The sequence below is a fragment of the Coenobita brevimanus genome, chromosome 80 (assembly GCF_032717465.1).
Source record: "Coenobita brevimanus isolate Jiangsu-jjx chromosome 80, ASM3271746v2, whole genome shotgun sequence".
Classification (NCBI taxonomy): Eukaryota; Metazoa; Arthropoda; class Malacostraca; order Decapoda; family Coenobitidae; genus Coenobita; species Coenobita brevimanus.
The window spans coordinates 40,977,556-40,994,614 of NC_137033.1; the positions used below are offsets into that span (position 1 = coordinate 40,977,556).

The 17,059-nt window shown below is 41.8% G+C and overlaps 1 protein-coding gene across 1 annotated transcript in view; it reads right to left on the minus strand.

Moving 5' to 3' along the window:
* The window catches only part of LOC145409342 (nose resistant to fluoxetine protein 6-like), a 141,224-nt gene extending 125,694 nt beyond the window's left edge, over positions 1-15,530 (minus strand). Inside the window, exons 1-3 of the mRNA XM_080279813.1 lie at positions 15,411-15,530; positions 7,597-7,705; positions 6,559-6,694 (exon numbers count right to left, since the gene is read on the minus strand). Of these exons, the coding sequence (XP_080135939.1) occupies positions 6,559-6,694; positions 7,597-7,705; positions 15,411-15,530 (365 nt within the window). The remainder of the gene's footprint in view (positions 1-6,558; positions 6,695-7,596; positions 7,706-15,410) is intronic.
* Positions 15,531-17,059: the final 1,529 nt, after the last annotated feature.

Consider the following 17,059-nt stretch of genomic DNA (forward strand, 5'->3'; position numbering starts at 1 on the left):
ATTTAATTGTAATCATGACTCGTGATCACTGGATGCGATTCCATGTTTTATGAGGGGCCGTAAACATGACTGATTCAGTTTCTTCACAGTCACAGCAATCATAATCGATTCCACTGCTAAAGTAATTGTAACCATGTGATTATATTATGATTACTAGCCAGCTGGGAAGCTCAGGCTTATGCTCACCACAGGAAATAATAAATTGGTTGGACATAAAAATCAAAATAGGCCTGTAAGAGGACTGTGAATGCAATTGAACTATACAGATATAAAAAGTGCTCAAGAAAAGTACGTAATTCGAGATTCATGCTGGTCAAAAGTTAATCGACGGCGGAAGAGCTGGAGATGAAAACTAATCATTTTCAGTGGCTACCCTGGGCACGGCCAACGAAGTACTGTAGGGATCAAAAATAATGTTTTTGTTTATGATCTCGTTACATTGGACATAACTATTGCCTTGCCTAGTTTTGGCATAATTTTGGAGGTATTCAATGAAATTCGGCTTTATACTCTTTTACCGAATATTCAGCGATTTACAGAAATAGATATAGCGACCTGCCCCTACATGTAGGAATGTGATGAGTGGCTGCATGAAGTTTGCATGGAGGAACCACCAGGGTGACGGCGAATAACGAGAAGGCCATACCAATCCCCGTCAGTCATTGCGTTGATAAACTGATAACATCGTCGTACTTTTATTTCTTATTATGTCTAATATTCATAGTCACATTTCAGCCAAAAAAAAAACTTTGGTTGGTAAGATAATGATGTTTTGTTTTCCGCCGATAATGTAATTTGTTATACTAGTCCATTACTTATGAGATCGCTATTGTAATCGCAATTGTAATCGTAATTGCAGTCTTCCTAAGTAATCATAATCGTAATCGATTCCATGGGTGATGAAATCATAACACATATGGTGCATGTACTGTGCTGAGACCCAGCAGCCTTCTGTGATATACAGAAACTCACCAAAGCCAGCCTAGGGTCCTTCCCCCACAGCGAGGTGCTGGGAAATATGACGAGCTTTAAATGGACACTGCAGTTCCCTAGCTCCACCCAGTGAGCACAGCGATACCAAGTGTAGGCTTCTCGCCAGTGCTCTGATCAAATATTGTAGAACTGAAGGTCAAATGTTGGCCCGACAACCAAAAACAGTTTTGATTCAGTATGAACCAAACATGGTGGAAGGATGAGGATCAACGAAGGCTGAGGAAACGTGGTTTTGAGAACAATATTTCAAACATAAGCGTCACAGGACAAGACCAATTCAAATATTTTTTACTTGATTTATACCAAAGCTGTCCGAAGGGTTAAAAGTCTGATAAGAAGAAAATAAGTCGAATCTGACAGTAATCGATACAAGGCAAGGTCACAAGACATCAGATGTTTGGTCCTTAGACCAACTGGTGTGCACGGGTGTTGCACTCTCGGATTACTCGTTCTTGTGGTGGTAGGTGGTGAGGATCATTATCCACTCACTTAATGTATTGCTACCTACTTCTTCCTTCACCTTAGTCACTCTACAGGTATTTTTGTATGTGCCCTCTTCTCTTCCTGCTTCCTTCCTTTCCATCCTATCACTTTTTATTACTCTTTTTTTCCACTTCAGGTGGCTTTACTCTGAGTGCCAACCCTAATGGTTTTTTGTAACACAGGAAGCTATTTACAACGCTGGGTGGTAACCATATAACCTAAAAATGATATGCAGTGGAACTTGCCATGGCGCCCCTGCTAACTGCGTGGAGAGACGCAAGTGTGGCGACCATCCAGGAACCAAACCTCCACAAGTTTAGCAAGACGTTGTCAAGAACAAGGGAACATCGGTTCACTGCACGACGACTTTTCAAGAGCGGTTGCTTGCCTGCTGCTGACGGATCTACTTGGGCAGATAGACCGTGGGTGATTGACAACAGCCTCACTTTCTTGTTGCTGTTGAAAAGATAAGCTACATTCACCCATACCAATCATTGTGTATTCACTTCAATCCTACACACACACACACACACACACACACACACACACACACACACACACAGGGGTACAGCCATCCTATCACGTGATCAAATTCCCCACACCTGTACCTGACAGAAATTTCTGACCGTGGAGTAAGCGGACCTCTAAATCACCAAAATCGGATAACCACCACCACTGACATGGCTAGGAGAGATGTACACACTATAATAAAATACACTACTAACCTATCTCACACTCTACTATATATGTGGTCGTAAGCTACTAAAAGATAATATCTGAGTTTCTGATTGTGGTAGTGTGATAATGAAATACTGCTTCGACAAAATCACATAAATATTGACACACTTTTCATCAATAACATGCAGGAGGTTATATTTGCAATGGACAAAACTAATAGCTCAGGAAGAGGTTTTACAAATACCCCCACGTCATTAAGATACGACTCGAACCGAGATTATTATATTTTCACCTTAAGCACAGGTCATTAAGGTCATTAAGGCAGACAATAAATATTTACTAACCCTCAATATCCCTTCGAATAAAAGAAGTAACAGTCGAATTATCATCCTGGTTCCCAAATGTACTAATAGGTGACGAAGGACATAGGGAAAACAGCCTTTGCCTAACAGTCTGACCGGTCCAGGAGTAAATGGGCATATATATTTTTTTCTCTCTATAAAATGCGAGGCACTGTTAACCCTGTAAATCCTGTTATGTCTTTTGAAGCTTGTTGGTTGTGGTGTTGCAGCTGTTGTTATTGTTGTGTCACCAGGTTCATCTGAATGTGTATCCAGTGGACGGCAAGTTAAATCTGACCCACCCCTTCAGTCCACCATCTTCCTATCGGGGGTGAGGGAGGGAGGAGAGAAATGTTTGTATAACCGGACTGCCCCGCCATCTGGTTATGTCGGTGCCAACACATGCAGACACCTTTATTTGTTTTTTCTTACCCCCATATAACTGTACTAATATAAGGGAAAGTCCCTTGTACTGAAGGACTAATGAAAGGTATATATAAACCCTTCAATTCTAGAGTCTACAAACATTCAATGATGAATACAATGGAATGGAGTAGCAAGAAAATTATTTGGATTTAGGAGGATAAATTTCTCAAGACAAAAACACCTGTACTTTTTTTAATTTTTTACCAGACGATTTTACTGAGTGAGTCACGGCAGCTGTGATAGGCAATACAGTCTCATGGCTGAGACAACCCTGGCACTCTATTACAGCTAACGTCAGAAGATTTATACGGCTGAGAATAAGAAATAAGAGACCAGGAGAGTTAGCACACTCCTCATATAATGATTCATGATCTTGACAACGATAATGACTGTTTTCATCTGATGCAAATAGACCACCCCAATAACTGAAAATCGTCGCGACATGAAATTCGATTACCCTAAATTATGAGGAAAGAATGTGTTTCCTTGCTTATTTTTTTTTTATGCGAGGAAGAAGGAACCAAAGGCCGCGAGCCCGCAATTATTGTTCCTTCCAAGAGAAAAACAAAATACAAGAGAGAGCCATATTCAAGATCCGATCATTTCGAAAAGCCTGGACACACTGCATTTGAAAGACTGGAGATCATAGGAAGCAGGAAATACAGACAGAGGGAGACAGTTCCAGAGTTGACCTGTTGCATAAATGAAAGACTGGGAGTAACGGTTAACTCTTGCATTAGAGACTAGGACAGAAAAGGGATGAGAGTTTGCTGCTAGACGGCTGCTACGCGCCCGTCATAGAGGTGGAGGAATGCATGCAGACAGTTCAGAGGAGTAGTGACCACTGAAGTACCGATAGAAAAGAGATAAAGATGCATCAGTGCGACGAAGAGACAGATTGAAGGGAGTCAGTAAGTGGAGGAGAGTTATTGAGACGAAAAGTCTTTGACTCCACCTTATTGAGAAGGGTTGTATGTTGGGAGCCTCCCCACACATGAGAGTTGTACTCCACACAGGGGAGGATAAAACCCCTGTATACAGTCAACAATTGTGCAGGGGTAAAGAAGGAACGGAGTCGGCTTAGCACATCCAATCTCTTGGAAACAGATTTTACAAGAGATGTAATATGATCTTTTCAAGATAAGTCCTGAGTAAATGAAACCTCAAGTATGTTCAAGGATGATGTAGGATTAAGCTGAATATTATTAAACCTTAGTGGTTACTCCTGTGGAAGATTTTGTCGAGTTGATAGGTATAAAAACTGAGTCTTTGATGCATTAAAAACAACCAGATTATTCTTACCCCAGTCAGAGATACGAGCCAAGTCAGACATTAGGTGTGCCATAGCCTCATCCCTTGTTTTTTGAAGTAACTGCTGAGATGGACGTTGCGGGAACCGAATGGTAAGGTGAAGGGTGGAGTCGTCAGCGTAAGAGTGGATAGGGTTAGATGGACAGCTTTGAAGGTCATTGATGAATAAAAGGAACAGAGTTGGTGATAGGACAGAGCCCTGATGAACACCACTGTTGATAGATCTAGGAGAAGAACGATGGCCGTCTACAACAGCGGTTATAGAATGATCAGAAAGGAAGCCAGTGATGAAGGCACAGATAGAAGGATAGAGACTGTAAGAGGGCAGTTTGGAAATTAAAGATTTATGCCAGACTCGATCGAAAGCCTTTGAGACGTCAAGTGCAATGGCAAAGCTTTCACCAAAGTCCCGAAAGGAGGATGACCAGGAGTGTGAAAGGTAGGTGAGAAGATCGCCAGTGGAGCAGCCCTGACGGAACCCATACTGACGATAAGAAAGAAGATTGCGATAGGAAAGATGTTTTAAAATGTTTCTATTAAGAACTGACTCGAAAACTTTTGAGATACAGGATGTTAAAGCAATTGGACGATAGTTAGAGGGTTGGGAATGGTCACCCTTCTTTGGGAGTGGCTGAATGAGAGCAAACTTCCAGCAAGAAGGAAAGGTACAAGTTGAGGTAAAGGCGAAAGAGTTTGCCTAGGCAGGGTGTAAGTCTAGTCAGCCCTCTAATCTGACCATACATGACAATCAACTGAGTTAAGCTGTACCGAGCTGGGGGGGGGGGGGAATCCTCTACGCCGGCCGATTTGGGATTTTTTTTTCCTGCTAAAAGGGCTTAATAAGAGTACATCAACATAAGATCCCTGGCACTGATAAAAGTAACTACTAAAGGCAGAAAATTAGTTGAATCCAGTCAGGTTGGTGCCATTCTACCTCTGTAATCTTCGAGGTTACTGAGAGAGCACAGCGGCTGTGAGCTTGTGAACTGATTTTGGATTTTTTTTTCTGGCTAAATGGGCTTAATACATCAATATAAGATCCCTGGCTCTAATAAAAGTAATCACCAAAGCCAGAAAATTGGTTGAATCGAGTCAGGTTGGTGCCACTCTCTCTCTGAAATCTTCCAGGTTACTGAGAGGGCAGAGCGCCTGTGAGCCTGTGAACCGATTTTGGATTTTTCGGGGGGTAAATGAGCTCAATACATCAATATAAGATCCCTGGCACTAATAAAAGTAATCACCAAAGCCAGAAAGTAGGTTATATCGAGTCAGGTTTGTGCGACTCGAACTCTGAAATCTTTAAGGTTACTGAGTGACCAGAGTGGCTGTGAGCTTGTGAAGACTCATTCGCCTCCCGTGCTCCTAAATCGTGTTGTAAGCATAGCAGAGAAATTTCTAAAGTTAGCGAGATACGTTATTACCTGCTATTTTACTTTGGTTGCTTGCAGTGACTTCTCAGTGCTGCAGGACGTAGTGCTACGTCATTGGAGTTTTTTGGGGGGATGTAGATCTACATCGCTAGCACGGTATGGGATAAAGGGGTTTGGGATCTTTATCAGATGAAAACAAACCAACTGTATCCTGTTCTAGCCAACGTCAGACGAACCATTAATCTCTTGCAATCATGAAAACTCTACATTTCAGCCAGCATCAGGCAATATTATTCTGCTGATGCTGTGTCACAGGAGCCATAGGGAGTCTAGGCACTTGTCAGGACTCCATATTATAAGTACAAATCATAATAGATAAATAGATAAATAGATAGATAGAGAGACAGATAGAAGCAGCAAGTCAGATGATGAGAAGGTATTGTGTCTGCGAGAATCGAGCAATGCTAAACATGCTTACACACTCTTAACTCAAGGAATGCTTTATAGGCACACGACAGCATGGCCTCGTGACCATACACACACATACACACATACTCACACACAGGTTTCTAGAACTTCCAACCACAGTGTAACACACGTGACACGACCCCTGCTACACCAGAATTTAGGAAGCAGAGCTCAGAAGGAGACAGGCGATAGAAGAGACAGGTCGCAGGGAAAGGGCTTAGCAACTTGAGAGAGGGACAGAGAGAGCGAGACAGAGAGATAGCTAGCGGGACTCTATACTTCGCTCTGTGTGAGAGACTTGTTAATATTTCCAAGACAATTAAAAATAGTCCCATACTATTCTTTACCTCTCCTGTCACTACATGACAAATGGGAAAGGAGATTAGCTACTTACAAAGCTACTCAAATATAATAACCGCTCGTCCACAAGTCTAATATATATAAAACTCCACTACAAGTAACTACAAAGTCTTTTATGACACACTTACTTAATTTGAAGACTGCAATATTTTCCGGTGAAGAAGTTGTTGGAGCTTGTGGTGGTAATGCACTCGTCGAAAGATCCTTTGTAGCTCTGCAGTAAGTACATTGCACCATCGTTATTCTTGCCCCAGGAATCCACCACTGAAGGGAGGAAAACGCTTATGGTTAATGTCTTTCGACTGCACAAGGGTTACTGAAGCAGAGGATCAAATTTTGCAAAGTGTCAACCATTCATAAGAACAAGTAAAATAAGCCATATTTGTTTTGACCTCAGTAGTCCACTACTGAAATTCAAATAATAATAGAAATAGACGTAACCACATAAACTAGAGCTCCCTCTCCAAGGATCGATACATATCTAGCGCGGCTTGGAATATGACACTGACCTTGACCTACTTTCACCAGTTTCAAACTCGTAGGAGATTCTCATCCCAACTATACACCTGTTAAATTTTGTGATTATATCTTGAGCGGTTGCGAAGCTATCGTGCTAACAGACACACAGTCACACAGACAAACAAACTGAAAACAATACTCGTAGGAGATTTTCATCCCTACGACACACCTGTAAAATTTCTTGGTGATATCTTGAGCGGTTGCGAAGTTATTATGATAACAAACAGACAGACCTTGACCTATTTTCACCAATTTCGAACTCGTGATTTTTTTCTTTCCTACTACACCCCTGAGCTGTTGCGAAGTTATCGTACTAAAACACCACACACACACACACACACACACACACACACACACACACACACACACACACACACACACACACACACACACACACACACTCGCTGGTGCAGTGGTAACGTTCTCGCTTGCCATCTAGTAGACGGGAGTTCGCGCCTCGCTCAGGTTGCGAAAAGTTTCACTGACGAAGTGGGTGGTTACCGTCCCCATTGAGCAAGGGGAAGGGTGTGTGCGTGTGTGAAGGTCACAGCCTTGCCCTTAGATTGGACTATATGAGCTCTCAGCTGGTAATTATACCACTTAGAAATATTACCAGTTTGAGTCAATATTGGCCTACGCCTTGGTACATTCTTCATCACCTCCAGTACCACGCCCACCACTATCAACAACATCATCATCATCATCATCAGCCCCTTTTTTCCACCCACAGTCATGGGTTGAAGCAAGATCCAGATTCTAAGGCTGAACACAGGAGGAAGATGAAGGCTTAAGACTGATGCCTATTCTCTCAAATGCGACTCTGACCGAACTAATTATTACATTAAATCGCAAAATTTGCTACTGAGTGAAGTGGGACAATGATGCAGCTTACAGAGAGAGAGAGAGAGAAAGAAAGAGAGAGAGAGAGAGAGAGAGAGAGAGAGAGGGAGAGAGAGAGAGAGAGAGAGAGAGAGAGAGAGAGAGAGAGAATTTATATGTTAAATCAAGGCGCTGTGGAGATACTGTCAAACTGTAAAACAACAGAAGGAGCCACTTACTCCTTAAAGCCCAAGTGCTGTCTGGATCAAGTAGAGAATCAGCCATGTCCCTCAGTGCCTGGCCACAAGAGCTAGGGAAGGGGAGATTTTATCCTATTTTTAACACCAAGATTCTTCATATTTGCGAATTACTACTATTAAATAACAACTTAAAATATTCACTCTAGTTCGACTGTGATATGCACAATAGGTATGTGAGTAAAAATAACAGAAGCAACAATCAACGTTTTGCACAAGTGCAATTCCAGTGTTTATTATGTGAGTAAATTTTTAAGTAAAAAATTCAATCTTATACACAATTTAAGGTAAAAAAGTCTGTGTATGTCACCTACCTTCTTGGCGATACATAAACTGGCAGGTATACTTCTGCCATTGTCACACCGGTACTCTCGTTAACCGCATAAGCCATTTCTAAAAGAGAAATGTCATATGGCGTTAGGAAGATGCGAGGAGGGATACAACCACAAACGCTGGAACAAGATATAGGGGTAGTAAAGAATTGTATGGCAAGAAAGATACATGGCACAGCTGGTGAAACTTAGAGCAGAAACTGCAGACAGTGGTATGGTAGCATAGGCTCAAGGCACAGACGGTGAAACGGAACACAGTGGCAGTAGACAGTGTTATGGTAGGACAGGTAGGAGGCACGGACAGTGGAACAGAAGACAGCGGTAGTAGATACTGGTATGGTGGAGGAATGTATGACATACAAGACACAAACGGTGGCACAGTTTAAGTATGGTTATGTAAATTACTAAATGGGGTTTCGAAGTACCTCGTACTTAGCGTATTACAAAAAAAAATAAAATTATGGTTTACGTATATCGCTTTTAGTTCTACATAGTTTGCATTATTAAACTGCAAGATGATCACTGAGTTATGAAGATCGAAAAAAATCCCTAAGGGATAGTCATTACGACGTCTCCGAAGCCAGATTCAGTGCCCTTTCGATAATAAGTCCCAGTAAGGGGTTCATCCTGAGTAGTATTAGTGGTTTACTGACCACACTTCCTTAGTCATCTTGCCTACTAAATACATCTCAATATTATCTTGCATGTTACTGATGTAAATTATGCAGACTTTCAGCGATATGAATAGCATACAAGAGAATGTTAAGGCGTTGATGAAGCTCCAGTTTCATATGAAAGTGAACCTAATGACTGCTAACTGCTGTGGCCTTTCTGTAGCCCACAATCCTCTTTTCAGAGATCAGCGACGGAGTTGGGGGACGTTTCTATAATCAAGCAGTAAAACTTTCTTGTTATATCGGTGCCACCATGCGAAGATATTCCTCTCCAGTACCATGTTAAGGTTTAATATCCTAAGTAAATCACTGCGGAGGAGATGCTACGAAGTCTTTCATGCCATGCAGAATATACTCAAAGAGCTGCCAACACACCGCAACCACATTAGACAAACTAGAGGCCATATTATATTCTCATTTTATAATGGGAAGCATAAGGGAGGTGAAGCAATAGAATCTCGCTGGCGCAAAATAGTAGCAAACGATCTTATATTATTCTCTATTAATTTCTGCTTGGCCTAAATTCCATGCCTTCATTTTGTGTGCTGGGCTATAACAAAAGATTAACACTAGAGCAGGGGTTCTTAACCTGGGGTTCATGGACCCCCATGAGCTTCAGGTGGTCCGTGAAAGTCAGAATAATTGAGAACAATTTCGTGATGCCGTTTGGCATCGTTAACTGAAGAAAAAAATATCGAGGAGTCTTGAAGAATTCTGGTGTTCATTGACACTAACCTACCCCCGTCTGGCAAAGCGAGCTATGGGTGCTGTGATTCCGTTTGCTACTACATACCTTTGTGAGTCAGGGTTTTCAGCGCTTGTTTCTGTCAAAACGAAAAGTTGAAATCAACTGGATGTCAACGATGACATGCGTGTTTCCTTGCCAAAGACCACCCCACAAATTCATCTTCTTTTTCAAGCCAAACAACAACCCTGTCACTGAAATGAACTTTTGAGCAGAGTTAATGTTTTGTTTTGTTTATTTTACACAAGTTGGATGTATTTCATTTTTTCATCGAGTGACCATTAGCTTTTCCATGAAAGAGTGGGAAACATTTTTTTGTAAAGACAGTTTTATGCTTTGTGTATGTCATACACTGCGTGAGACAGTTTTCAATAAAACAAAGTACATTCATTGTATGCAAAATGCTGTGTTTGTGCTTATGTGCATTTTTGTAGGGAAGGGGTTCATAGCTTTCACTAGATTTGCGAAGGGATCCGTGACTCAAAAAAGGTTAAGAACCACTGCACTAGAGTATGGTGGTAATAACGAAGAAGTGCAATGGAAAGGTTATAGAACCGTTGTATTGTCTAGTTCTATCACTGAACTACGTGAGACGAGCTGCAAAAGGGTGAAATTCTGGACCAAGTTAAGGTGATAGAACTATAGCACTTTCACTGTGTAAAGGTCCAAGGCTAGGGTACCTATATATATACTCCACCCATCTTAGCTTGACCCAGATTTCCGTTCTTTTGCACCTTACTTAAAGCACCTCAGTAGCAGAAAAAAATATGTTATAAATCCCTGTCCTTCTATTGCATGTCTTTGTGACTAGCATCATATTCCAGTGTCAGTGTATTAGTCTACAACAGTTCAGCATTCAAGATGGAGATGTCAGTTTTAAGCCAATCTGGTTTTTTAAAATTTCTAGTTCAGATCGTTTTCAGTGTAGGATACCGACTCTACAGGGGCTAGACTGTAGTAACAATCGAATAGGGTGGTGTTCCCAAAGTGGATTGAACACTGATGACTGGAGCTGCCGTTTCATCAGCCTTAGGGCCTAGCTTCTGCCCATCCCATTTGCTGAACCTTTTCATTGTTTCAGTAACACACTAGAGTAAGCCAGCATGCTCTCCAATACAAGTTCCTCTAACTGTCAACACCAATTTCGTGTATATATATATATATATATATATATATATATATATATATATATATATATAGATAGATAGAGAGATAGATAGATATATATATATATATATATATATATATATATATATATATATATATATATATATATATATATATATATATATATATATATATATGGTGAGCGCCCCCACCTACCTGAGTGGTAGGTGGGGGCGCTCACCATCCACTCACTCGATGTCTTACTGCTCTCGGGTGTCTGCCCTTTCCTCTCTTCCATCCTTCTTTCCTTCCATCCTCTTCTGTCTTTCTATCCTTCATTCTTTCCTTGTCCTTCTGCCAACGGGTGACTTTACACTCCCTTTTCTGTCATTCTTTCCTTCATTCTTTCCTTCATTCTTTCCTGCCTGTGGGTGACTCTACACTGAGTGACAAGCCAAATGGTATCCTGTACACCAGTAAACCATTTACTACGCCGGGTGGTAACCACATAACCAAATTTTGGCACCTGGTGGTTTAATGGGTAATTATTGCGCTCCAATTGGATTGAACCGGTGAAGGTTTATATCCAAGGGATGGTTGGGGTTGATTGCTCATGTAATGCCACTCAGGGATGAGTGAGGCTGGTCACTCTCATCTTTAATGTCGAGACCAACTGCCTAGCCCCGGTCTCCTACGCTCCTCTTGGGTCAATGTAGGATTGGATCATGGATGGATGGATATATATATATATATATATATATATATATATATATATATATATATATATATATATATATATATATATATATATATATATATATATATATATATATATGTGTACATCTCTCTCTCTCTCTCTCTCTCTCTCTCTCTCTCTCTCTCTCTCTATGTCTATACATATATAGATATACAAATATATATATATATATATATATATACATATATATATATACAAATATCTATCTATCTATCTATCTATCTATCTATCTATCTATCTATCTATATATATATATATATATATATATATATATATATATATATATATATATATATATATATATATATATATATATAAGCATTTCAACACCCAGACTCGAAGTCCTTAGGGGGTGGTGACCATAAAAGGTCCCACCATTCGCCCCTTTCTCTGGAACGACCAAACGAGATGCCTGGAACCACTGTCTGACTCACGTCTTCATTTCTGCAACATTCGCGGCCATTCCTCTAACTTTCTCCCTGCTGAACATCAGCTCTGCTTCTCTAAACCTCACCTTCTCTTCCTTACCCAGACACAACTGTCTGTGGCAACTGATATCAAATCTTTCTCTGTATCCTCCTACTTTCTCTATACTCACTTTAAAGCCAAAGATGGCTGTTGTGTAAATGTATGCAACAACATAACTTGCTCTCGTGTTCCTAAACTTGAATCTCCTGAAATCTTTATGATCTGGCTTTGGCTGTCCTCTCATTTTCTGACTAAATATAGCTGTGCTGTCTTCAGGACAACAAGAGAGGGCCCCTTCAGGCCCATATGCTTTCTTAGTATTGAGCCCAGTTTTAGCAGAAAATAGCCAACAACAGTTGAAGAAAGTTTAATGTTATTCATGAGAAAGTCAGAAGGAGGAAGTGATGGAAGAAAAGCACGTGAATCGTCTAAGGTGAAATTGGAGGGTAAAGTCTGAGCGAAGAGTTCTGCTTTATCCGTATAAGAAACAGCTACAGAATCATCAAAGTAGAAATTTTTACGAATTTCTCCTTTCTCTGAAATTTCCATACTATATTATTTCGATGTTCACCACCACCTTCGGCTCTCCTCTCCTTCACTGATCTACCTGGTGAACAACCTACATCTTTTCTATCCTTAATGACCTAGAGCAAGTTGCACAGAACCCTGCCCGTATCCCTGACTGCCTTGGAGAGAGTTCCACCATACTTGACCCTCTTCCTTACAACCAATTCTTCAGTTTATACTGTTAATTTTTTCTCTCTACTGGGCCCCTCCGATCGCAGTCTTATTACCTTCACCTGTTCTATTGCACCACTAAGGCCAGTGGGCCCTCCCATGATGCAGAAGCTTAGGCACTTTGGAGTTACTAGTTTGGAAGTCCTCAGACAGTACTTTTTCGATTTTCCCTAGAATGATTATTGCTTCCATTGGCCAGAGCCATCCGAGTGTGCCTTGCACATTACGGAGTTTACCCTCTGGGGCATGGAGCCATACATTCATTTTTCTTATCCTATAATTAATGAAAAAATACTGGATTAATCACCCTTGTTCTAATGTTGTCCACAACAAGGAGAGGGCCTACGAAAGATACCGGAGCAAACCCACCCCCTGAATCTCATTTCTTTTATGTTTCTTCTCGGTATCGTGCAAAGTCTGTTCGTCGCTCTGCTAAAAATAATTTAAAACGTGTGTTCTGAGTTCTCCAACTCAAATTCTTCCTGCTCCTTCTGGCACTTTCCCAAAAACCTTCTAACAGTGTTACCTCATCACTCTTCCCTCCTCTTTTCCACTTTGATGGTTCTGTAGCTGTTTCTTCTACGGATAAAGCAGAGCCCTTCGCTCAGACTTTACCCTCCAATTTCACCTTAGACGATACCGGTGCTTCTCTTCCATCACTTCCCCCTTCTGACTTTCTCATGAATAACATTAAAATTTCTTCAATTGTTGTAGGCTATTTTCTGCTACCACTCGCCTCAATACCAAGAAGGCATATGGACCTGAAGGGGCCTCTCCTATTGTCCTCAAGAACTGTGCTTTTGTCTTTACACCCTGCCTGGGTAAACTCTTTTGCCTTTGTCAACATGTACGTTTCCTTCTTGCTGGAAGTTTGCTCTCATTCAGCCTGTCCCAAAGAAGAGTGACCATTCACAGCCCTTTAACTGTCGCCCAGCTGCTTTAACATCCTGCATTTCAAAAGCTTTTGAGTCTATTTGATTAACAAAAAAAAAAAATTAAGCATCTTTCCTATCGCAACCTTCTTTCCGATCGTCAGTGTGGGTTCTGCCAAGGAGGCTCTGCTGTCGATCATCTCACCTACCTTTCAGACTCCTGGTCATCCTCCTTTCGGGACTTTGGCGAAAGCTTTGCCATTGCCCTTGACATCTCAAGAGCTTTCGATCGAGTCAAACATTAATCTTTAATTTCAAAACTGCTCTCTAATGGTTTCTATCCTTTTATCTGTGCCTTCATCTATAGCTTCCTTTCTGGTCACTCTATAGTTACTGTTGTAGACGGCCGCCGTTCCTCTGCTAGAGCTATCAGTAGTATTGTTCCTAATGGCTCTGTCCTATCACTAACTCTCTTCCTTCTATTCATCAGCGACCTTCTAAGATGTACCCCTAACCTTATCCACTCGTATGCTGATTACTCCACCCTTCACCTATCCATTCCCTTGATGCAGTGTCCATCTCCGCAATTCCTTCAACAAACGAGCGATGAAGCTATGGCACAACTGATGTCTGATTTTGCTTATATTTCTGATTGGGGTAAAAGTAATCTTGCTGTTTTTACTGCATCAAAAACCCAGTTTTTTCCAAATTTCAACCCATCATAGTCTTGTGCAGGAGTATCCTCTAATTTTTCACAATATCCATCTCAATCCTCCATCATGTGTAACATACTTAGAGTTTCATTCTCTTGGGATTTGTCTTGGAAAGATCATATTCCTAACTTGTATAATCTGCATCCATAAAGATTAGGTGTGCGAAGTCAACTCAGTGCCTTTTCTACCCCTGCATAGTTGTTACCTTTATTCACAAGTTTTATTCGATGTAGTGCTGCTCTCGGGTGTCTGCCCTTTCCTCCATCCTTCTTTCCTTCCATCCTCTTCTATCTTTCTTTCTTTCATTCTTTCCTCATCCTTCTGCCTATGGGTGACTTTACACTCCCTCTTCTGTCTTTCTTTCCTTCATTCTTTCCTCTTACTTCTGCTTGTGGGTGACTACACTGAGTGACAAGCCAAATGGTTTCCAGTAAACAAGGAAACCAAATACTATTCTGGATGGTAACCATATAACCAAATTTTGGCGCCTGGTGGTTTAGTGGGTAATTACGGCACTCCAATCGGATTGAGGTTTATATCCGAAGGGTGGTTGGGGTTTATTGCTCATGTAATGACACTCAGGGATGAGTGAGGCTGGTCATTCATCTTAAATGTCAGGACCAACTTGCCTAGCCCCGGGCTCCTACGCTCCTCATGGGACAACGTAGGATTGGATGATGGATGGATGGAATTTATGCGTCCCTGTGTAGAATAACAGGTTCTGTGATTAGGAGCAAAGAACTCTGCACTCCTGAAAACTCTGCAGTTCCAAAGGATCCTCTACTGAATACTTACCATTATGTGGTCATTCTCCTTAGCAGCCCCTCTGACTTTGAAATACCAAGTCCAACAGTGAAGACAAAGCTGCTAGAACCAGGATCAAGGAGTTCTTAACTTACCGGTCTTTGCGAAATCTGGATGGTGAGAATTATTGGAATTAATGGCTCCAAAGCCATGGGGACTTATCCTCGATCCTTACTCTGTCAGTGTCGAAGCCTACTCTATCAGTGTCAGTGACTGCACTGAAGTTATCCAAGACCAGAAGTGTATCCCACAAGGGGCATTGGTCCACAACTGAGCCAAGTTTGGCATAAAACATCTTTCTCCTAACTCATTTCAGTAGGAACATACTTTGCACTGCAGTAAGAGAGAGGAAGTCCGAGTGTGCCTTAGCTTCACCAGCATTTTATGTCCATCAGCTGGAGTAATCCTGTCGATATGAGAGGCAAAGCGAGCGGAGATCAACACAGCAACGCCCCCGAAATGAGAGCCAATGTCAAAGCCATCCCAGAGATTAAGCTATGTAACCATCACTCCTGTTATCGCAATGTCCAGGCCGCCACACCTCAGAGTGCGGTTATGCCAACAACCCTTAGTTGCTTCTGCTTTCCTGACAACGAAGGCAGTCAGTCATTCCGTCAGAGGCTTAGAATGTTCCAAGCTCCTGCTCAAAATACTCTCCGGAGGTTAAACTCATGTGTGGAACTTCGGGCTTACGTGTCTTTATGCCACTGTGACGTCCATTAAAAACAGGACAGGGACACGATCATCCCCTCCCCCTTCGTTCAGCTGCTGGAGTCCAAAACGCTTTATCCAGCATTCATCATGATAAGTGCCAGCCTGACAGGACCCAAAGGGTCCTCCCTCACTAGCATCCGAGGAGGTATCCCCCAGCAGGCTTGGGTCAGGTCAATTGTATCTAACTGACCCAATCCCGTGTCATCCTTTTCTTTATGGTGGCTGTGTTGACTTATAAAGGGAGGACGTGCAAACCTTTCTGCATCCTCCTGAGTCAGGAGATGGCTCACCACATGCCTATGGAGAGAAGAGAGAACCTGTATTTTTTACACAGGAAAAATCATCAGAGAAATTACCAATATGCCGGGAATCGAACCCGGGCCTCTCAGGTGAGAGCCAGGCAGCATACCACTACACCACGACCAGGTAAAAGTTAACTCACGTTGTCACAATCTTGTAACCAACGTCCCTCCGCCCCCACTGTGGGCATGAAGAGGATGAGTTAACCCCCTGGCACTCGGGCAAGTAGATGCTTTTAATCTATCCCAAACACTTACATGCCTATGGACTGGGGCATGGAATCCTTGGCACTAGCGGTATATAGGCTTGAAAATACAGTTTTCCTTGTTTTAAGTGGACTGCCAGCCAAGACTTAACGAGGTACACCTACCCTGCTAGAAGGATGTTGGCTCATAAGCTCATCCACTCTTTGCCAGGTCCATTTTTCATCCTGCTGGTGTATAGCTACTCTTCTTACTAGACAAAACCAGTGACGTTGCCGGTTTAATCGCTGACGACCCGACTATGAAGCAGGTAGAACTAGATTACGTGGCACAATTAGCAGATCAGTACCTAACATGACCTGACGTGAGTTTGCTACAGACATACATAAATGCTTACATACCTAGGTAAGAAAAAATCTCAACATCAACACTATACCCGTACTTTACATACTGACCAGTGATTAGGTCTGATGAACTGCCACCACACACCATAGACGCCACCAAGAGCAGCAGCAACACAGACCTCTTCCCGAACACCATTGTTACAGTACTGATTCCCATACCTCACATCCCTCTCCTCTCGTGTCTTTATCTTTGCTCAAGAGTT